We start from the raw sequence: 23,417 nt of genomic DNA on the forward strand, positions 1-23,417 counted from the left end.
CTGCTTTCAAGATTATCAAATTGATTTTGCACAATAAAAACGAGGATTGGTGAAGTTCAGGGATTTGCAAAATGTGATTATCTTCAATACCAGTGTGGTTCCCAACCTGGCATCCACAGACCTCTCAGTTAATGGTAAGATTCCCTGTTTAGTAGCTCCATTTACTATCGGAGAATGTATACAATATACAACCTGAAATTCTTGTTCTTTGCAGACGTCCACAAAAATGGAAGGGTACCCCAAAGAATGAGTGTCAGTAAAAACGTTAGAACCCCAAAGCTGCCCCCCACGCACAAGCAGCAGTAAAGCATTAACCCTCCTCCTCCCCCACTTACTTCACCAAAAAGCATCAGAATCCTCCACCCACCAAGCAACAGCAAAGCCCCCAAGAAAGACCATGAACTGCAGTACAACCAAAACTAATCATTCACCTGATAATTCGGCATACCACAGGTTCTCTCTCTCCCCAATAAAGGTTGCAGAGATGTGTCACACAGTGAGACCGGGTACCGTATAAGACAAAAAACACACACTGATTACGCTGTTAAAGTCTGCCATGTCGCTTTTTCTCCTCAAGATCTCCGACTCAAGAGTCAGCAAGAAACTCTCCTCCATCAACGAGAGCCAGCAATGCGAAGACAGAGGTCTCCAACAATTGAAGAATACCAACAGAAATACAACGCTGCTGAAGCTTGGAAATGAATTTATGTTTTTTTAAGATTCAGAAATAATTCCATGACAAAACTTGCCACATTTCCAGTGCCATGTAATTCATGTAAATTGTTCATTTTTCAAACATTATTTGCAAGTTGAAGATTAAATTCACTGTAAGCTTTGAAATGGAATTTCTGACGCTACAGAAGGCAAGGGAACGCAGCGGCTGAATTGTTGCTGTAATGTAATGTCAATTCAACTGATATGAATTAAACGTTTTACCCATTTTTATCTTAAAAAGTATAATTACATTTCCAATACCATTTCAGTATCAACAGTATTCTTCTTGGATATCTGGAATTATGGATTTGAAGTCTTGTTGAGTATGTACATAGCCAGACACTAGTGAAACTGCCAATTTTCCAAGAGAATTTAAACTGCTGCTTCTAAATGCAAAAGGTGTACCAGTACAACCTGAAGATGGGCAGGGTAAATATTTACTCCAGTGTAATGTAAATAATTAACTGGTAAGTTGTTCACTGTTTATGACGCTGTACACTTCTCCGAGGATTGTCACCTTGTCTTGGTTGAGAGGTTTGTGAGTTCCTGAGAGCGATGCTGTCTGGAGTTTAGCCATTTGGTGCTTAACTCCTGGTGCAATCACTCATAGTGGTAACGTGAAGGGTCCAGACTAAGTGCAATCCAACCAAGACCTTAAAGGTGGAGCTGGTGGAAGGTGACAACACATCACAATGGCAGTGAAGGGTCCCCATTCATCTTGTATTCCATGCTACTGGACCCTGATCTGTAAGGGAATGTGTGGTGACTGCCCATGCATCAGCCTCCTCACGTTAAACAGTCATGCACAGGCATTCTCCATTACAGGAATCCATCCTAATATACTAGATTAAGTCCTGTGGCAATCAGCAAGTAGCGAAGGGGTCAGAAATGAGAGGTCTGGAAGCCCTCACGACACCAGAATATTTGAATCCCAGATACAGTAATAAGACCATAAGATATAGAAGCAAAATGAGGCCATTTGGCCCATCAAGTCTGCTCCACCATTTCATCATGGCTGATCCATTTTCCCCCCTACAGCTTATAGCTACCTGAAGACCCACCAAAAGATAACATCATACTTGACTGAAGAGATTGCACTATGACACTTTACAATAGAATTAGTGAAGCAGTCCGGGACTGCCTGATGGCTGAGCATTCTTTCTTAATTGGGACTTTGATTACTTTAACAAGCTGATTCAGTTTATTCACAGAGGTCTGACTTCATATTTGCTAAAAATACCAAGCTTTGGCAATAAACCTGGTTTTCAGTTAAATTAGTTAAACCGTACAGGGCACTATCTTTAGATTCATCCAAAAATACTCTAAAGAACAAAGTAACAATTCCATCTGTGAGAACTGGTTTATTACGACATTAATTTGTGTATGTAGGTAATGAAATGAACTACAATATACCACCATTTAGCTACATTCCTAATAACACCCAAACTCCAACCTACTCCAGCACTATGGTCTCCATTTCTCCCATTTCCATCTCAAACGTTTCATTGTGGAAAATAACTCATTTTTGCCTTTTACTTCTCATTCTGGACATTTTGGCTGTGCTTGTTCATGGGGAGAATTGCTGTGCTACACAAATGTCAAAATTACTGATAATGACTGCAAAGATTTGCTGTGATCTGGGCCTGGCCAATCAACCAAGTTCAGCCGATATAACATTTGCAGGCTTGTCAGCCCTAGTAAATAAATCCATAACCAAAATAAAAATTCATCACCAAGTCCAGATCAGAACCAGAGGGAGACTTCAAAAAAAAATTCACACTAAACAAACACTCTGTTGAACCAGTGTAATTTTAGATATTTAAAAAAAAAATTTGAAGGCAAGCAAAAGGTCACAACAGAATGAGATAAGAAGCCAACATTCATTGCCTTCTTAATCGTAATTACAGCGGTGTACGTGGGTAGGTATCAGAGTTTATGCTTCAATGAGGGCATAACTGTAAGGAATGATCCAGCTCTTCAGAGATTGAGATTTTTGTGGTAAGGCATTTGGGGGTGAACTCCTTTATGGCAGGTTTCTTACCAAAGAGTAGTACAGCCAGATAATGTTAGGCTAAAAAATAGTGACAGAAACTCAGGTAAAATATTAAAAGAAACAAATGGTGGTTTTGCCAAGCAGAAGGAAAAACAAGGAAGGTTGGCTGCTTTCCTGCAAGGGTACAGTTGTTTGCAACCTACTGCAATTGTCTGACCAGATAGTTACAAACAAATACTGTAATAAGTTTATTTAATATAGAGGTATGTAAGATCTATGGACACACTGACTGAAATGAAGCAAGTTCAAAACTAGTGCCTGATTGATCTCTGACAGGAGTACTTATTGAGTTTCTGGGTACAAGTGGGCATGAACAACAAGCTTCATGAATGTACCACTCAAAATTCATCAGTCTACATTTAGGCAAATTAGCAGTCAACCAAAAAGAGATCTCAAGTCAAGTCGACAGACATGTGGAAATGCATTTCCTGGTTGTCAATGATGTACATCCAAAACAAATCACCCAATCCCAGGATACTAATTAAAAGTTACCTTAGGTGCCATTTAATTCACTTACAACTAAGAAAAAGTAGCTACTAACAAAAGGAGGACATCAATTTTTATTTAAAGAAAAAGACATGCATTTCATATACAATGATACTCACATCTACAGTGTATACACTGTATACATTTTAATCAGTACTGAAAAATTTCATTTTAACCCCATTCTTTACAAAATACAATACAGTTATCAAAACAGTTATTGCAAGAACTAGCTGGTGAGACAGCACAGAGCATCACAGCTGTCAAAAGGATTTAATACAAACAATAAGTTATATGATCCACAATGCCTGGTGAAATTGGATACAGCAGTGTGCAAATTTAATTCTTGCATGGTGCAAAAAGAGCGAGCCAGCACCAAAGATAAAAGCAAATCTGGGCCTTCACAGAGTAAAAGTCTAATTGGTAATGGGTCCAAGAATAGTTTAAACCCTTTTTTTTTGATGTGGCACTGGAGAGAAAATTATGCTTTCAACGTAAAGACTCAGGTCAGGGTAAAAATTATGGTAGTTTACAGTGTAAATGACTGAACAAATTCATGAAGTCTATCATTTTATATAATCTTGCATCAAGATTTATATATTTTAATGTTTCATTCCTTGGCTGTCCAGTTTTTATTTTAAAGCTTTCATGAAAATTAGCAAAATATTTCAGCAGTCTGAGTTTAGCTTTACCCCAAAAATGTGTAGATTTCATGAAGTCTCACATTTAAAAGGTTAATTTATACGTAACATTACAAAGGTCACATCAGCCCACTCGTGTCATTGCGCCAGTTAACGGGTTTGAATAAAATAGCATGGAGAGCAAGTGTTTCTGTAAAACAAAAATACGTACTCTTGTAATAGAAACATGACGAGACAACAGATCCCTGACTCTGTATTCCCTCTGTATTAGGAAGCTATGATTATAATTCATTATAAAATCCAAGGTAGCTAGATAACAGAAACTTGGATTCCAAATATGAAAGTTCATTTGAAGAGGCCCATGTGAAGTTTATCATGCTTTTCTTACTGCATGCCAAACCACTGTTCTTGGTCTGCCCACTGTGCAGTCTCACTGTCACTCCCTTCCAGATCTCCTTCTTCCCCACTCCCCTCCATGTCATCTACATCCTCCTCCTGAGCTGCTTCAGTCTGACTTTCTTCCTTCTCCATCTTCTGCATTCCTTCTAATGACTTCTGATCATTGGGATCCAGGCTGCAAAAGATAAAATGAGTTACTTCTGGAAGTACCATGTTCTGGAAAAGAAAATATGATCTAATTGTACTCATTATGAAATTAAGTCAAAACTTAAGAACTTGGTGGAAGGTAGATGTGATTAATTAAAGTTCTAACATCCCATAGTCAAGAATAACAAAGACCAAAATGAACAAGACTTTAAATAATTCAAGAAAAAAAAGGTCATTAAAAGGTGATGTACAGAATATTTATATTGGTTTATTGTCTCATATACTGAGACACAGTGAAAAGCTTTTTATCTTGCAAGCCATACACAGTTTCACTGAAGTAGTAAAAAGAAAGTAGAATATATTTTGTAGGTCGACAAGGTGCAAGGGCCAAGGGCCACAACAAGGTAGATTGAGAGATCAAGAGTTCATCTTTTAGTGTGTGAGAAGTCCAGTCAAGAATCTGATTACAACCGTGAGATGGAAGTTGTCCTCTTATCTGGTGGTACGTGTTCTCAAGCTTTTGTACCTTCTGTCATCAGCAGAGGGGAGGAAAGAGATTGTTAATGAGCAGGTTACATTATGTAAACAAGTTAGATCTGGAGCATTATTCTAGATAGAAAAGAGTAGTAAGAATAAAAGGTTCTTTTCACTCTGCAGAAATTTTTTTCCACTACATTCGCCTTTATTCTTCCTTTCAAAAAGACCTCAAGACATAGGAACAAAATTAGGCCATTCAGTCCATTAAGTCTGCTCCACCACTCCATCATGGCTGATGCCCCTCAACCACATACATCTGCCTTCGTGCCATATCCTTCGATGCCCTGACTGATCCGGAAATGATCAACTTTCACCTTAAGTATACCCACAGACTTGGCCTCCACCGCAGCCTCTGGCAGAGCATTCCACAGATTCACTACTCTGGCTATAAAAAAAAAATCCTCCTTATCTCTATTCTAAAAGGTAGCCCCTAAATTTTGAGGCTGTGCCCTTTAGTTCTGGATACGGCCACCATAGGAAACATCCTCTCCACATCCACCTTATCTTAGTCTTTCAACATTCGGTAGGTTTCAATGAGATCCCCCCGCATTCTTCTAAATTCCAGTGAGTACAGGCCCAAAGTTGCCAAATGCTCCTCATAATGTTAACCCCTTCATTCCCAGAATCACCTCGTGAACCTCCTCTGGAACTCTCTCCAACGACAACACATCCTTTCTGAGATATGGGGCCCAAACTGTCAACAATACTCCAAGTGCGGCCTGACTAGTCTCTTATAAAGCCTCAGCATTATCTCGTTTTTATATTATATTCCCCTTGAAATAAATGTCAACATTGTATTTGCCTTCTTTGCCACCTTGTAAATTAATCTTCTGGGACTCCCAAGCTCCTCTGATGTTTGATACTTCTCCCCACGTATAGACCTTTGAGTTTGCCTAGCACTTTTTCCTTTGTAATAGCACTCCTGCTCCCTGACATTCACAGACCTTTGGCACACTGCTAGAGTCTTCCACAGTGAAGACTGTTGCAAAGTACCCATTAAGTTCATTTGCCATTTCTTTATCCCCCATTACTACCTCACCAGCATGATTTTCCAGTGATCCAATATCAACTATCACTTCCCTTTAACTCTGTATACAACAACTGAAAAAACTTTTAGTATCCTGCTTTATATCATTGGTTAGTTTGCCCTCATATTTCATCTTTTCCGTTCTTATAGCATTTTTAGTTGCCTTTTGTTGGATTTTAAAAGCTTCCAACTCATCCAACTTCCCACTCACTTTTGCTACCGTATATGCCCTTCCCCTGGCTTTTATACAGACCTTAACTTCCCTTGTCAGCCATGGTTGCCTACCCCTGCCGTTTGAGAACAACAACTTCTGTGGGACATAGTTCACAAGGTGCAGGATAGCTATTCCTAGAAACCTCAGCCACCTCTGCTCTACTGTCATCCCCAAGATAATTTATGCCAATTTATAACAATTTAGGTTTCACATTAGAAGATTTACCATTGATTATCAATGAGCTATGCAGCATTACAGTCAAACCTGCCACTGTCCAAAACCTTGTTGGTAAACCCATCAACTATCATAGACCAAGTACTCTGATGAACCTTCCATCTTGAAGTATGTAGCAGAGCCCTACAAGGAGGAGAACTTGTTACAGGAAGACATTGTGAGGGACATCTTAAGCACTTTGACTTAAGAACCATATTAATCTTAGTGTTTAAAGACAAGCTGATTTAGAAATTTTAAAAATCCTATTTTGTTCAAATTATGAATAAAACCACTTTAATATATGTTTGTACTTGATATAAAAGTACTTTTACTCAATCTAAATTTTTTTTTCCAGATTGCATCATCTGAAGATATTTTGGACATGGATGTGAAACCTCTAGTTTAAAGCTTTGCCTTGCAAATCACCAAATGTTTCTTTTTCTACTTTTCCTAGATTTGCTCACTAGGCTCAAATATTACCAGCCCTCCTTGGAAATAGCAGATGACAATAGATGTCAATTTAAACTTGTTTCAGAAACTAAGTTCATATGCATTTAACTTAGGTGCAAGTTCTACAAACCAGTAAAAAGGCAAGATGCAAGAGCAAATGAAACATTCTTACTCATTTACCTTAATGCAATGCTGTATTGGTCCATTGCTTCTTGGTAGTCACTTACAGCTACAAGAAAATCTCCAAGCATCCGATGCAGAATACAAACACTCTGATTTGCCAATGCATTTCGCAGAAGAGCTATGCCTTCGTCATATTTCTGTTCACGGCCTAGAGTGTTGATAAGATTTGAATAGTAAACTAGTAAATCTTCAAATATTCAAAAAGCAAAATTTATAGCAGATTCTTCATATCATTCCTTCAACACTGGGTGAGCAAGTCACCAGTTCTAAGGCTTGTGTAGCTTTCACACAGTCTACAGAAGAGGCAGGGCTTTGTTTGCTCTATTTTCCTTTCCCATCTATGCTTTTGCTCCAACCTCTCTCAAATGGATCAACTGAAATTAAGAATCAACCAACTTATGCATTTAATGTCTTCTTGGGTGATTTGTTAGAAACTTAATTTTGTTTTTATTTGAAAAAAAAAATCATTAGAGCGCTTAGTTTTTCACATGATATTCTAATGCAATGTTAAACACTACAGGTTGACCATCGATTTTCTGGCATCCTCAGTTCCTGAGCCTTGCTGGATTAATGTTTTTACCAGATTAAAAGAGGTCACGCAACAATAATGGCAAAAATGGACGGTAGAAGCTTAAAAAGGATTATTAAACAAAAATTAAATGTAAATTTATTAATTACTGTGCTTACAAAGAATGTTGCTTCTTGGTTATCTTTTTAAACATTTCATCCAGGCGAAGTTGTTTCATGCGTTTTGATTTATCCCCGCGTAATTTTTCTTGCATCAAATAAAAATTCATTAGCTCGTTCCGTCACAAAGGTACGTTTGATTAAATCATCCAGTAATTCAATTAACTTGTCAATAGTAAATCTTTGCTCCATCATTGCTGTCATCTTTACCACTTGGTGTTTTTAATCAGCATTCAGAGCACAGTCTATAATTTTCCAGTGCAGAAGGTGATGCACAACAGGTGTTTCATCATCAACAATCATTCGCTCACATAGATTTCCTTCATCAAGACTACTTGGATCCTCTTCGTCTTCCATTACTAATGTTTTCCTAGATGTGCATTGTCAGCATAATGTAGTTTCATCTACATCACACACCTGCTCAGGACTGAGGTTTTCATCAGCTATGAGCTTCACAAATTCGTCCATGTACTTGGCAGCTCCTTCACGGTTTGCAGACTGTTTTTCTCCACACACTTTATGCACGGAAATTCCATGGCACTTCTTAACCTTCGAAGCCATCCTTCACGGTAGTCACATGCATGTTCTAATTTAAGAACAACTTAGCTTGGCTCATTATCATACTGCCCAACAAACTCCATCACTCTAATGCTGACGAAACCATTCAATCATCACTTGATCATGCTCATGATTGGGATTACCAATATACCAATATTGGGATTACCACAAGCGCAATGTAAATACACCCAGACCCTGCAAAAGCACTGATTCATTACAATGCAGTTATTCAACTCTTTACTGAAAGTTTTAGAACAATTTTTTTGTCATTTTTAAACATTTAAAACTTCTCAAGAGCAGCCACCATTACAGTAAACATTCAATCAGCCAATGAGAGTGCTTTACATACGCTCTGAGCCACTCACAGCCAATCACGTATTAGTTCAAGCTCTACCATCCCAGCCTGTGTGAACATTCTTGCTCCCTCGCCAATTTATTTCTTTTTTTTTCCCCCCACCCATAATATCTGGAAAATGGCCTGCAACTTCCAGTGAGGGTAGTACATCTGAGATGTCTAGGAAAAGCATTTGCATGGATGTGAAACTTTTTGGATTTCAGGCAGTATCAGTCATCCAAAACATCAGAGACTGGCCAGTGAAGCGGGATTAGAAGTTAATGATGGCAATGTCGAAGAGTGAGAGCCTAACAACTAACAGCTTCGAGAACTGGCAGAGCAACGTATCCTGGGCAAATCTGAGGACACGGATGGAGAAGTGGAAACAGCAGCAAGGACCCTCACCACAAGATTCCTCAGCGCTACCATCACTATGATCACACAAATCATGGATCAGTTCATCGATAATGACCCTGACTGGGAGCGAAGAGAGGTGTTCTCGACATGACTTCCTGCTACCAAGAACTGCTTAATGAGAGGAAGCTTAAGAAAAAACAGTCAGATCTCAATGCTACTTGAAGCAGCAGCCAAAATTAGAAGAAGACCCATAGCCTGGTCCCTCCTCTGCTACTGTGATAGGTTGCTGCTCCACTGACGTACAGGTTGGGCCTGTTTGCCACTCCACGAATTACTGTGTACACATAAAATATCATCTAGTGCAGGTTTGCATGCGCTACACACAGTGCCACCTGGTGGCCTGCCTGTAAATTACATCTTGTAATTTCATCCGAATGAAAAGAGGTGTCGAACCATCAGTCTCTGGAAAAATCGATGTCAACCAGTAGCAGCATTGGGTAATTATATGCAAACTCTTTCTGCAATAAATTTAGTATGAAAGCATTTGTGTTTTTATTGGTTACATGGCTTAACATAAAACACTTGGAGTATAGTTGGTAAATTAAGTTTTATAAAAGGCAATAATACAAAGCTAGTTTGGGCTGTTTTTATATTAGTATTTGTATATCTATCCACCTATGCCCCAGGATACCTATTCCATTAAATAATAGCATTAAATGTTAAAGGATTAGTGGGTCAAAGTATTCTAGACAAAATTTCCAGAAAAATGGACATCACATGCCAAGTTTTTGCTGCAATTTCCCAAAAAATTTCTAGAGGAAAAAGTACAGAAATGCATGTTACCTGCCAAACTGAGAAATATATAAATTATCAGATCTGTCAGGCGCCATCTACAGTTGCAAGAAAAAGTTTGTGAACCCTTTGCAGTTACCTGGTTTTCTGCACTAATTATTCATAAAATGAGGTCTGATCTTCATCCAAGTCACAATAATAGACAATCTTCTAAACTAATAACACAAAAACAATTGTGCTTCTTCTTGTCAAGGACACCATTTAAACAATCACAGTCTAGGTTCAAAAAAAGAACGTAAACCTCTGGGGTGATGCCTTCTACAAAAGCTATTCAGTCAGGTGTTCCAATCAATGAGATGAGACGGGACATATGGGTTGTAGAAGTGCCCTGCCCTAGAAAAAAGACACACTAAGTCTGGTTACTGACAGAGCCTGCTCTTCTCAAGAAAGATCTAAAATTGTGCATCATGCCTCAATCAAAACAATTTTCACAAGATCTTAGAAGAACTGTAGAGGCCACATAAGCATTTCTAAAGACCTGAGTGTTCATCAGTCCACTGTAAGAGAAATGGAGGAAACTCAGTACTATTGGTAGTCTCCCCCAAGAGTGGGCATCCTGCAAAGATCGCACCAAAAGTACTATGTGCAATGCTGAAAGAGGTGAGAAAGAACCCAAAGGTAACAGCAAAAGACCTGCTGAAATCTCTAGGACTTGCTAAAGTCTCTGTTCAGAAACACTGAACAAGAATGATGTTCATGGAAGGACACTGCTCTCCAAAAAAAAAATATTGCTGCACATCAAGTTTGCAAAAGACCACCAGGATGTCCCACAATTCTTCTGGGATAAATGTTCTGTGGACGGTTGAGATAAAAGTTGAACTTGGCAAGGATGCACACGGCTACATTTGGAGGAAAAGGGGCACTGCACACCAACACCAAAACTTTATCCCAACTGTGAAGCATGGCAAAAGGAGCATCATGGTTTGGGCAACACACATCAAAGTTGCTGGTGAACGCAGCAGGCCAGGCAGCATCTCTAGGAAAAGGTACAGTCGACATTTCAGGCCGAGACCCTTCGTCAGGACTGAAGGGTCCTCTTCCTAGAGATGCTGCCTGGCCTGCTGCGTTCATCAGCAACTTTGATGTGTGTTGCTTGAATGTCCAGCATCTGCAGAATTCCTGTTGTTATCATGGTTTGGGGCTACTTTGTTGCCTAGGGCCTGGACAGCTTGTAATTGTTGAGGGAACAATGAATTCAAAATTGTATCACGACACTTTTACAAGAGAATGTCAGGATAGTGGTTTGTCACCTGAAGCTCAATAGAAGTTGGATGATGCAACAATTCAATGATCCGAAACACGAGTAAATCAACAACAGAATGGTTTAAAAAGAAGAACATCTGTGCTTTGGAATGGCCAAGTCAGAGCCCAGGCCTTAACCCAATTGAGAGGCTGTGGCATGACCTGAAGAAGGCTGTTCATGCAAGATATCCCAGAAATATTGATGAACTGGAAGAGTTTTACATGGAGGAATGGTCTAAAATTCCTCCTTCCTGTTGTGCAAGTCTGATCAGCAGCTACAGGAAACATTTGGAGGAGTTTATTGCTGCTAAAGGAGGTTCCACCAGTTATTAAATACAAGGGCTCACAATCTTTTTTCAGCCTGGACTGTGAATGATTAACCAATATGTTCAGTAAAGACATGAAAAGTACAATTGTTTGTGTGTTATCAGTTTAGACAGATTATGTTTGTCTGTTATTGTGACTTAGATGAAGATCAGAGCACATTTTATGAGTAATTAATGCAGAAAACCAAGTAATTGCAAAGAATTCACTAACATTTTCTTGCAACTGTGTCAATTTTATCTGAAGACGACATTTGTTCTTGATACACACACGCACAAAAAAAAACGCTGGAAGAACTCAGTGAGGAGGTGTTCGAGTTGTTAAAATACATTAGGATGGATAAGTCCCCGGGGCCTGACAGAATATTCCCCAGGCTGCTCCACAAGGTGAGGGAAGAGATTGCTGAGCCTCTGGCTAGGATCTTTTATGTCCTCGTTGTCCACGGGAATGGTACTGGAGGATTGGAGGGAGGCGAATGTTGCCCCCTTGTTCAAAAAAGGTAGTAGGGATAGTCTAAGTAATTATATACCAGTGAGCCTTACGTCTGTGGTGGGAAAGCTGTTGGAAAAGATTCTTAGAGATAGGATCTATAGGCATTTAGAGAATCACGGTCTGATCAGGGACAGTCAGCGTGGCTTTGTGAAGGGCAGATCGTGTCTAACAAGCCTGATAGAGTTCTTTGAGGAGGTGACCAGGCGACCAGGCATATAGATGAGGGTAGTGCAGTGGATGTGATCTATATGGATTTTAGTAAGGTATTTGACAAGGTTCCACACGGTAGGCTTATTCAGAAAGCCAGAAGGCATGGGATCCAGGGAAGTTTGGCCAGGTGGATTCAGAATTGGCTTGCCTGCAGAAGGCAGAGGGTCATGGTGGAGGGAGTACATTCAGATTGGAGGGTTGTGACTAGTGGTGTCCCACAGGGATCAGTTCTGGGACCTCTACTTTTCGTGATTTTTATTAACGACCTGGATGTGGTGGTAGAAGGGTGGGTTGGCAAGTTTGCAGACGACACAAAGGTTGGTGGTGTTGTAGATAGTGTAGAGGATTGTCGAAGATTGCAGAGAGGATGCAGAAGTGGGCTAAAGTGGCAGATGGAGTTCAACTCAGAGACGTGTGAGGTGGTACACTTTGGAAGGACAAACTCCAAGGCAGAGTACAAAGTAATTGGCAGGATACTTGGTAGTGTGGAGGAGCAGAGGGATCTGGGGGTACATGTGCACAGATCCCTGAAAGTTGCCTCACAAGTGGATAGTGTAGTTAAGAAAGCTTATGGGGTGTTGGCTTTCATAAGTCGAGGGATAGAGTTTAAGAGCCGCAATGTAATGATGCAGCTCTATAAAACTCTGGTTAGGCCACACTTGGAGTACTGTGTCCAGTTCTGGTCGCCTCACTATAGGTAGGATGTGGACAGAGGAGATTTACCAGGATGCTGCCTGGTTTAGAGAGTATGCATTATGATTGGAGATTAAGGGACCTACGGCTTTACTCTTTGGAGAGAAGGAGGATGAGAGGAGACATGATAGAGGTGTACAAGATAATAAGAGGATTAGATAGAGTGGACAGCCAGCGCCTCTTCCCCAGGGCACCACTGCTCAATACAAGAGGACCTGGCTTTAAGGTAAGGGGTGCGAAGTTCAAGGGGGATATTAGAGGAAGGTTTTTTTTTTTTTTTTTTTTTTTTTTACTCAGAGTGGTTGGTGTGTGGAATGCACTGCCTGAGTCAGTGGTGGAGGCGGATACACTAGTGAAGTTTAAGAGACTACTAGACAGGTATATGGAGGAATTTAAGGTGGGGGCTTATATGGGAGGCAGGGCTTGAGGGTCGGCACAACATTGTGGGCCGAGGGGCCTGTAATGTGCTGTAATATTCTACGTTCCATGAGTCAGCAGCATCTGTGAAAAGAAAGTTATTGCAAGCCGAGACCCTTCATCAGTACTGTAAACAAAGAGGGTGGGGGGGGGTATCATACGAGCTGGTGGATGATGGGTGAATTCAGGTGAGGGGTGAAAAAAAAAGCAGTTATGATTTGAGAATCTAGGAGGTAATAAGTGGAAGAGGCAAAGGGCTAAAGGAGAAATCTGATAGGAGAGGACAGTGGAATAAAAGGAAGGTGGTGAGGGAACAAGAAGGAAGTTGTGCGTGATGGATAGGTCGTAAGGACAGGTGAGGTGAAAGAGAAGGGGGTAAAACAATGCACAGGGGAAAATAAAATGATGTGGGCTTAAAAACAGAGTGGAGTGGCTACCAGAAGTTGTGAGCAATTGATGATGGAGACTACCAAGACAAAATGAGGTGTTGCCCCTCCAATTTGCATCTGGCCTCAAAGTGGCTGCAGAAGAGGCCTTGGACAGACATGCCATTGTGGGAATCGGAAGTGAAATTAAAATGACTGGCCACTGGGAGATCTTGGCTGTTACAGTAGACAGAGCAAAGGTGCAAAAGAAAGCAATCCCTCAATCTGGATTGGTGCATCGGACACTAATTAAACAACTGACCCCACAGGATTCACATGTGAAGTGCTACCATACCTGGAAGGACTGGTTAGGGCTCTGTATGGTGATGTAGGGGCAGTTGAACACTTAGCATGGAATAAGTCAGGAATAAGTGTCTGGAAGGAATTGTGAGGAGGGACAAGAGTCATGGAGAAAGTGATCCCTGCAGAATGTGAGAAAGAAAGGGGAAGGTATGTCTAACGGTGGGATCCCATTGATGCTGGTGGAAGTTGTGGAAAATAATATGTTGGATGTAGAGACTCTTTATACCAGGACAGAGTAGGGAAAATGGGCGAGGGAAGACATGTGGAAAATGGAAGAGATGTGGGTGAGGGCTGCATTGAATGCATAAGAATGGAAACCCTGTTTTCTGGAAACAAATCTTGGATATCCTGAAATGGAAGAGGTGTAGCAGTGATGAAAGAACTGGGAGAAGGGAACAGCATCTTTACAAGATGCAGGGTGGGAAGAGGAATAGTCAAGATAACTGTGGAAGTCAGTGTTTGTTAAAAAAAAAATGTCAGTAGATACCAAGAAAAAGGAGAGAGGTGTTGGAGCTGGAGCAAGTTAACCTAGGGAGGTGAGGGAAGGGGGAAGATGGTGGTGAAATTGATGACATTGATAAGCTCTGCATGCATGCAGGAAGCAGTGACACTTTAGAAAGAATGTTAAGCAGTGTTGCAAGTTTAGATTTGGAACATTAATTGTTCCACGTACCCAACAAAAAGACAGGTGTAGCTGGGACCCTTGTGAGTGCCTATGGCTATTTCTTTGGTCTGTGAGTGGTGGGTCTCCCTTGGATTCACCCATCACCTGCTAGCTTGCGCTCCTGATGCTCCCCCACCTTTTTATTCTGTCTTTTCTTTCCAGCTCTGATGAAGGATCTCTGCCTGAAACATTAACCGCTCATTTTCCTCCATAGATGCCACCTGACCCGCTGAGTTCCTCCAACATTTTTGTGTGCTGCTCCAGATTTCCAGCCAGTACTTCTCCCTCAGGTCCACGATAACAAATTCAGAAAAGCTATTCATTTACACCACCACGTGAGAGTTCGTTGTGTGAAAATTGATCACCTTATTTGCTCAAATAAGTAAAATCACTACTCTTCAAATGCAACTTCCTGTCTTTAAAGCATGCTTGAGGACATGAAAGGTGTAATATAAATAAATATTTTTCTATAACCAGCCCAAATCTGTATATGCATTATTGATTTGCTAGCTGGCACAAACAATTTCTGAAAAAAAAACCTATTTTCTCTGTAATGATCAAAAACTCCTGAATTCCCTAAAAACGATAAACTTCTTTTGGAATGGTAGGAATTGCAATGGTAGGAATTTAATCTCCAAGGTGTTTATAATGGAACACCTAAAAATACTTGTGCCCCATCTGGTGTTTAGCACATTCCACCACTTGCCTATTCTTACATCAAAACACACACGCACACACACACACAAAATAAGAGAACATAACTTACTCAGAAGTTCTGCTTTTTTGACTACTGCTTTCAGGTAATCAGATTTCTGTGCCAGAGCTTTATCCAGAAGCGTTCTAGCTTTCTCCTGTGTCATCGGATCTTCCAAGCAAACAGTCGCAAAGAGTGTCAACGTCTGGGCATTTGGACCCAGTGTTTTGAAGACATTATTTGCCATAACCATTGCTTCACGAATGCTGTTTGAAGCCAAATAGCATTCAACTAGTCCTAGAGATACAAAGAGCCAAATAATTTTTCTTTGCATAAAGTGCTTAAAAGTAAAATAGAAAGTTATAGATAATAGTCTAAAGTTATGATGGAACAAAGTTAATACTTTGAAGACATAACTGCATATTGTGCTCTAAAAATATAAACACAGGCGGGAAAATCCCAGCAAATTAGGAAGCATTCATGGAGTGAGAGAGTTCATTTTCTGGGTTGATAACTTGGAAAAACTAGAGATTAGGTTTGGGGTAAAGATGCTGAAAAAAGCAGATGTTTGTGAACAGATGGAAACCAGAAAGGCATGAGCAATGCAAATGGATAATGTTAAACAAGTAACAAAGAATAAGTCTGCCCAAATGCCGATAGCAAAATTTATAAATGAAGTTGAGACATTAGATGAACCCGCCACCCAATCTCACTCTTCCTTTTTGTTTCCTCTTCTTCCCTCACCTTTCACCATATTTTGTAACCATTTAACTTCCTATCTTTTTTCAGTTCTGTGTGAAGATATTCATCCAAAACATTAAGTTTCTTTCTCCACAGATGCTGCCTCATGAGTTGAGTTTAAGCACTGTTTTAACTTTATCCACAATATCTTACCTTTGGTTTTGAGGTTATGCATTTAAAATAGGGACAGTGTCCCCAATGAGACATTTAAAAAACTAGGACAATATTCACTGGAACACAGGACGAGAGGAAAATCTACGAGTTTTCAAAACTCTGAACTGAGAAGAAAAATACATCAGTGAAACCAATCGCATCAACTCTGGATTCAAAGGTTAGAATGTATTTTACAAAAATTAGCAAAAACTTTGGAAGAAAATATTAGAAAGCATGAAAATAACAAATTTTGTCTTAGGACCGCCAGCTCCAAGTCAGTATAACCAAAGTACATTAAAAAGTCTGTTCAATGTTTCCAAATAATAAAAAGCTTACTGGCAATTAACCATTTACCAAGTTGCTTTCCCCTCATGATACCTATAAAAATAATCTAGCTTTTTATTCAAAAATTCATTTGTTTAGAAAATTTTTAATATAGCAGTCGACCTCCTGAAGCTAGCAGAAACTGAATAAAGTCTGGGGTAAGCCGTCTCAGAACTCTTCGTGCATCCTTCATCACATCTCTTTATAACTAAAGGCATTGTTATAAGTAATGGAACAATATATGGAATCTCAGAGTATATAAGACTTTGATAACCAACTCTTGGAACCATATCCAGGATCTGATTCCTGCAGACACTGAAGGAGGTAGAAAAACTAGAGTTGAACATGCCAGCATCTTTTCAAGGACATCCAGCCTAGAGTCATAAGGACTGATGGCGTAGAATACGTTGTAGACAGTGGATTGCTTTTTTCAGTAAACAAAAAGTGGCGTTCAGGTCTGGCAATCAAGTAAAATACAAGAGATCCAGATATAAGCTCTGGAAACCCATCTCACTGTTGAAGTGGCAATTCCAGATCCAACTTAAATCACTGAAGGATGCTCAACAGCTGTGGCAGGGCTTCAATACCATCACTTCCTACAAAGTAAAACCACACGACATAGGTGACTAGGTTTTGGTCCCAGTTGAGTTCAATGTCTTTTATGCTTGCTTTAGAAGCACCTTCACGAACTCCCATAGCCCTGACAGCCCTGTGCTTTGTCTTGAGGCTGAAGTGACAGCATACTTCAGGAGGGTAAACCCATAGAAAGCATCCAGGCCAGACAGGGTACTTGGCCAAGTACTGAAGACCTGTGCTGATCAACTGGCTGGGCTGTTCACTGATATTCTCGCTGCTGAAGTCTGAGGTACCCACCTGTTTCAAGCAGGCTGCAATAATACCAGTGCCTAAGAATGTGGTAACCTGCTTCAATGACTATTGATGAAGTGCTTTGAGAGATTGTTGATGAAACACATCAATTCCTAACTGAGAAGCGACTTGGATCCATTCCAATTTGCATACCATCACAATAGGTCAACAGCAGATGCAATTTCATAGGCTTTTCACTCAACTCTGGAACATCTGGACAGTGAGAATGCATACATCAGGATGCTCTTTATAGACTACTGCTTGGCATTTAATACTATCATCCCCTCAAAACTAATCATTAAGCTCTAAGCCCTAGGCCTCAATATCTCCCTGTGCAATTAGATCCTTGATTTCTTCACCTGCAGATGCCAGTCAGTTCAGATTGGCAACATCTCCTCCACAATCACCAAACTCATAGGTGCACCACAAGGCTGTGTGCTTATTTCTCTACTCTACTCACTTTATACTTATGACTGTGAGGCTAAGCACAGCTCCAAGGCTATGTTTAAGTTCACTAACGACACTGTCATTGGCCGAATCAAAGGTGGTGAAGAATCAGCATATTGGAGGGAGATTGAAAAATCTGGTGCCACAACAACAACCTCTCACTCAATGCCAGTAAGACCAAAGAGCTGATTATTGACCACAGGAGGTGGAAACCAGAGATCCATAAGCTAGTCCTCAGAGTGAAGATGAAGAGGGTCAAGAGTTTTAAATTCCTTGGTGTCATCATCTCAGAGGACCTGTCCTGGGGTCAGTACACAAACGTCATAACAAAGAAAGCACAGCAGCAACTTGACTTTCTCAGAAGTTTGCAAAGATTTGGTGTGACATCTAAAACATTGACAAACTTCAATAGATGTGTAGTGGAGAATACTGTATGTTGATTGGTTGCATCATGGCCTGGTATGGAAACACCAATGCCCCTGAACGGAAATGCCTACAAACAGCTCAATTTATCACAGGTAAAGCCCTCCCAAACATTGAGCACATCTACGTGGAGCGCTGTTGCAGGAAAGCAGCATCCACTCTCAAGGACCCCCACCATCCAGGCCGTGCTCTCTTCTCGCTGCTGCCTTCAGGAAGGTCACACCGGAGCCTCAGGACCCACACCACCAGGTTCAGGAACAGTTATTACCCTTAACTACCAGGACTTGAACCAGAGGGGATAACTTCACTCAACTTCACCTACCCCAACAGTGAACTATTTCCACAACCTACGGATTCATCTCATGCTCTCAATATTTCTTTCTTATTTATTATTATTTTTTTTTGTAGTTTACTGTGAATGCCTGCAAGAAAATGAATCTCAGGGTCAAACGTGGCGACATATACAAGACTATAAGACACAGGAACAGAACTAGACCATTCAGTCTATTGATTCTGCTCCACTTTTTCATCATGGCTGATCCATTTTCCCTCTCAATCCCATTCTCCCACCTTCTTCCCATACTCTTTCATACCCAAAGTACATACATGTAATTCGATAATAAATTTACTTTGAACTTTAATATGTTGTGAAGTTTGTTTTGTGGCAGCAGTATAGTGCAGAACATGTTTTTTTAAATTACAAAGTTACAATAAAAAAATTTAAAAAGTGTTAAACAGGAATAGTGAGGGATGTTCACGTGTTCATGGACTGTTCAGAAATATAACGGTGAACGGGGAAGTAGTCATTTCTAAAATGTCGAGTGTACATCTTCAGGCTCCTGTACCTCCTCCCGGCTGGTGGTAATGAGAAGATGGCATATCCTGGATGATGAAGGTCCTTAATGAGGGATGCCGTCTTTTTGAAGCACCACCTTTTGAAGATGTCTTCAATGGTGGGGAAGACTTATGCCTGCAATGCAGCTGGCTAAAAGCTATCTTCGTGAAGACTGGGGTCAAGAAAGGCAGTATCATTCCTCACCGCTTCACCTTGCTTCCAACAAGTCCTCTTTTGGTTTGGAGTTATCTACAAGATAGCTAAGAACTACACAGTATATCATCTGTAGCCCAGAAACAAGAAAATTTCATTGTCAATAATCAATGTGTCTACACAGACAATACTTGGAAGGAGACCTCCACCAAAATGCCTTACGTTAAACATCTTCTACACACGTTGCTTAGTCCACCACTAATCAAGATCCATGACAAGTCACAGCTCACTTTCGATCACATCTCATCTCTTGCAAATTAAAGTAAACATCCTTCACCACCTCCAGCGTAAAGCACAGGCTCTGGGAGTCTTAGGGAAAAATGCATCGAGACAAAATCCTCAAATCTGATATTAGCCTCTTTGGGGTTCTAGTAGGTTTTACACCCATGAACAAACTGCAGAGGGCACTTTGAAAATCTGCAGTACCACAATGCTACCTGTGCAAAATTCTGCTAAACCAACTTGCACCATGTGCAAAGCACTCTCAGTTTCTCTTGCAGGTCAATATTCCCAGCCATAAGGCTCTGATCAATTCCAACGAGCAAGCCACATGTGTCCATCCAAAAACACTACTTGGAGCGCCATGATGGCTAGGAATCTAGGACTGAGAAAATTTTTCAAGAACTTCCTGACAGCATTCTTGAAAAGTATATAATATCTTCACCAACTAATGGAAATCCCTGGCCCAATACCATTCAAACTGGTAGAGAAGCACTGAGGAAAAGTACTTTGAATCCTGCCAATGCTGAGGGTAAATGCACAACAATCCCATCATCTCAGTCTTCGCCTATGCCACTCTGTAGATCTCTCATCAGACTCATTAGTCATTTCCAAAGAGCAAGTTATCCTTGACTGCAACAGAATTGTCTAATGAAGACAAATGTTTGTTAACAAACTTAAAATAGCTTGCTAATGAAGAATGTTTATATACCATTAAGAAAAAGACAATACAACTACACAAGAATTAGATGGCCACTGCACTGTTTAAGTCCACTTCAACTGCAAAGCAACTGAAATGCTGCAACTTCAAATAATGATAAAGCTACCAGATCAACATAATTCCGAGGGGCTGTACTTCTCACAATTTACATGTGATTTTTAAAAAATTGTATTTATTAAAAAAAACAAATTTCCTGGGCAGAATTTAAAATATTCATTGTACAGATACAAGAATAGGTTAAGAAACACCTTACCTTCATAGCAATCCATTCTGCAAGGAGAGAGACGCATAGCTTCTCTGAAGTGTATAATAGCTTCCTGGATTCTGCCCAACGCTCGCAAAGCAGCACCTTTTAATAGTAAAGCTTGCACACTGTTGCTATTCAGTTGAATTGCTTTTGCTCCCAGATAAAGTGCACGTGAATATCGTTTGCTGTACAAACACTGATAACTGCAGAGACAATAAATCATAGGAAGATGAGAAGTGACATTTCCATCAGTGACTTATGGTAACGTTTTCATATTTAAAGTAAGAGATGATGTTTTCTGCCAGTCACTTCATGGTTGCTTGACTAGATCATACAATTTAGGAACAGAGTAAGTCACCATTGGTCACTGCCTGTCAAAGTGGACTTCACATTTCCTATATTATAACTCATTTTGTCCACTCACTAAAATTTGTAGCCTTCTTGTATCCTTTTCACAAGTTATTTTTCAATCTTCCTTTTGGTCATGATCAGAAAAAAAAACACCTAATCCTTTAGTACCTTCATCCAAATCATTTATGTAAACACTAAGTTGAGACCACATTACAGTGCCTAAAAATAGCATTTACCACCCCCCAGTGCTCACCAACTCATATTTAATTGTTTTACCACAATGAATCAAAGTGGATTTAATCTGTTTTTTTTGACACTGATCAACAGAAAAAAAATCTTTCATGTCAAAGTGAAAACGATCTCTACAAAGTGATCTAAATTACAAATATAAAACACAAAATAATTGATTGCACAAGTATTCATTCCCATTAATATGACACAATAAATCATCATTGGTCCAGCCAATAGGTTTTAGAAGTCACATAATTAGTTAAATGGAGATCACTGTGTGCAGTCGAGGTGTTTCAACTGATTGTAGTAAAAATACACCTGTATCTAGAAGGTCCAACTGCTGGTGAGTCGGTATCCTGGCAAAAGCTACACCATGAAGACAAAAGAACACTCCAAGCAATGCCGCAAAAAGGTTATTGAAAAGTTCCCAAGTCAGGACATGGATACAAGAATATTTCCAAGTCACTGAATATCCCTTGGAGCAGAGTTAAGTCAATCATCAAGAAATGGAAAGAATATGGCACAGCTGTAAATCTGCTTAGAGAAGGCAGTCCTCAAAAACTGAATGACCGTGCAAGAAGGGGACTAGGGAGGGAGGGACCAAGAGACCTATGACAACTCTGGAGGAGTTACAAGCTTCTGTGGCTAAGATGGGAAACTGCATAGAACAACTGTTGCCTGGGTGTTTCACCAGTCGCATCTTGGTGAGAGAGTGGCAAAAAGAAAGCCACTGGTGGGAAAAAAAAACACATGAAATCTCAGCTAGAGTTTGCCAGAAGGCATGTGGGTAACTCTGAAGTCTGCTGGAAGAAGGTTCTATAGGCTGATAAAACCAAAACTGAGCTTTTAGGCCGGACTAAATGCTATGCGTATCAGAAACACATCATCCCTACCACGAAGCATGATAGCTGCTGCATCATTTCGTGGGGATGCTCCAGTGCAGCAGGCCCCGGAAGGCTTGTGAAGGTAGAGGGTAAAATGAAGGTAGAGAGTAAAATGAATGCAGCAAAATACAAGGAAATCCTGGAGGAAAACCTGATGCACTCTGCAAGAGAACTGCGACTTGGGAGATTTGTTTTCCAGCAAAACAATGACCCAATGCATAAAGCCAAAGCTACACAGGAATGGCTTAAAACAAAGTTAATGTCCTGGAGTGGCCAAGTTAGAGTTCAGACCTCAATCCAATCAAGAATTTGTGGTTGGACTTGAAAAGGGCTGCTCACTCATGATCCCCATGCAATCTGACAGAGCTTGAGCAGTTTTATAAAGAAGAATGGGGAAAAAAGTTGCAGTGACCAGATGTGCAAAGCTGACCTATCCACACACTCAAGGCTGTAATTGCTGCCAAAGATGCATCTACTAAATACTGACTGAAGGGGGGTGAGTAATTATACAATTAATGTGTTTAATAATTGTAATAAATTAAGACCAATTTGTAGAAATTTGTTTTTACTTTGACACAAGAGTCTTTTCTGTTTATCAGTGTGTAAAAAAATTAATTAAATCCACTGTGATTCAATGTTGTAAAACAATAAAACATGAAAACATCTGGGGGGGGGGTGTATACTTTTTATAGGCACTGTAACCAATTCCTGTGCCACATCATCGGGCAAATCTTGCCAACTAGTTTTAACACTCATTGAGGCATAGTCAACATTAGATAATTAATCCTCTATCCACATCAGTGAGCCATAAACTTGTGTTGTAACCTACTCACTTGTCTTCCTCACACTTTACAAAATCATATTGCAGCACAGAAACCAGTATGAGAAGACAGATCATAGACATCTGTTGTGGCCGACCTACCAAAGGTACCAGAAGTGATGTGTAATAGCTCTTTAAATGATTAATAATATATACAATTGGTACACACTTTTAGATAATGATGTAACTGATAGTCCCAACTTCCTTTGTGCACGTTGTATAAATTAGTTATACACTGCAGCATGTAATCAGCATCACATACCTTATGATGTGGGCAATCACGGTCTTTGACTATGATGGTTCTTAGAAAATTTTTTGACAGAAGTGGTTTGCCATTGCCTTCTACACAGCGTCTTTACAAGACGGGCGACCGCCAGATATTATCAATATTCTTGAGATTGACTGCCTAGTGTCATTGGTCATATAACCAAGACTTGTGATATGCACCAGTTGCTCATATGACCATCCACCACCAGCTCCTGTGGTTTCACGTGACTCTGATGCCGCTGGGGGTGTGGGGGGGGACTACACTTTGCCAAATGGCGACCTGCAACCCAGCAGAGGGCTTTGATAGAGATGTATCTCCACCTCCCCCCCTAGGGTGTTTAAATTCAAGCAATTATGGAAT

At 40.2% G+C, this 23,417-nt stretch overlaps 1 protein-coding gene across 3 annotated transcripts in view; it reads right to left on the reverse strand.

The window, feature by feature from the left end:
• Positions 1 to 3,308: 3,308 nt before the first annotated feature.
• The window catches only part of anapc7 (anaphase promoting complex subunit 7), a 38,266-nt gene continuing 18,157 nt past the window's right edge, over positions 3,309 to 23,417 (reverse strand). For 2 of the 3 annotated variants that reach the window (XM_072247868.1, XM_072247870.1), the window contains 4 exons: positions 20,510 to 20,706; positions 15,386 to 15,610; positions 7,059 to 7,209; positions 3,309 to 4,465 (listed from right to left, as the gene is read on the reverse strand). In XM_072247868.1, the coding sequence (XP_072103969.1) occupies positions 4,276 to 4,465; positions 7,059 to 7,209; positions 15,386 to 15,610; positions 20,510 to 20,706 (763 nt within the window). In that variant the 3' untranslated portion in view covers positions 3,309 to 4,275. Of the gene's footprint in view, positions 4,466 to 7,058; positions 7,210 to 7,750; positions 8,335 to 15,385; positions 15,611 to 20,509; positions 20,707 to 23,417 lie in introns of those variants that run through there. The other variant, XM_072247869.1, reaches the window with a different exon arrangement.

The sequence above is a fragment of the Mobula birostris genome, chromosome 31, assembly GCF_030028105.1.
Source record: "Mobula birostris isolate sMobBir1 chromosome 31, sMobBir1.hap1, whole genome shotgun sequence".
Taxonomy (NCBI): Eukaryota; Metazoa; Chordata; class Chondrichthyes; order Myliobatiformes; family Myliobatidae; genus Mobula; species Mobula birostris.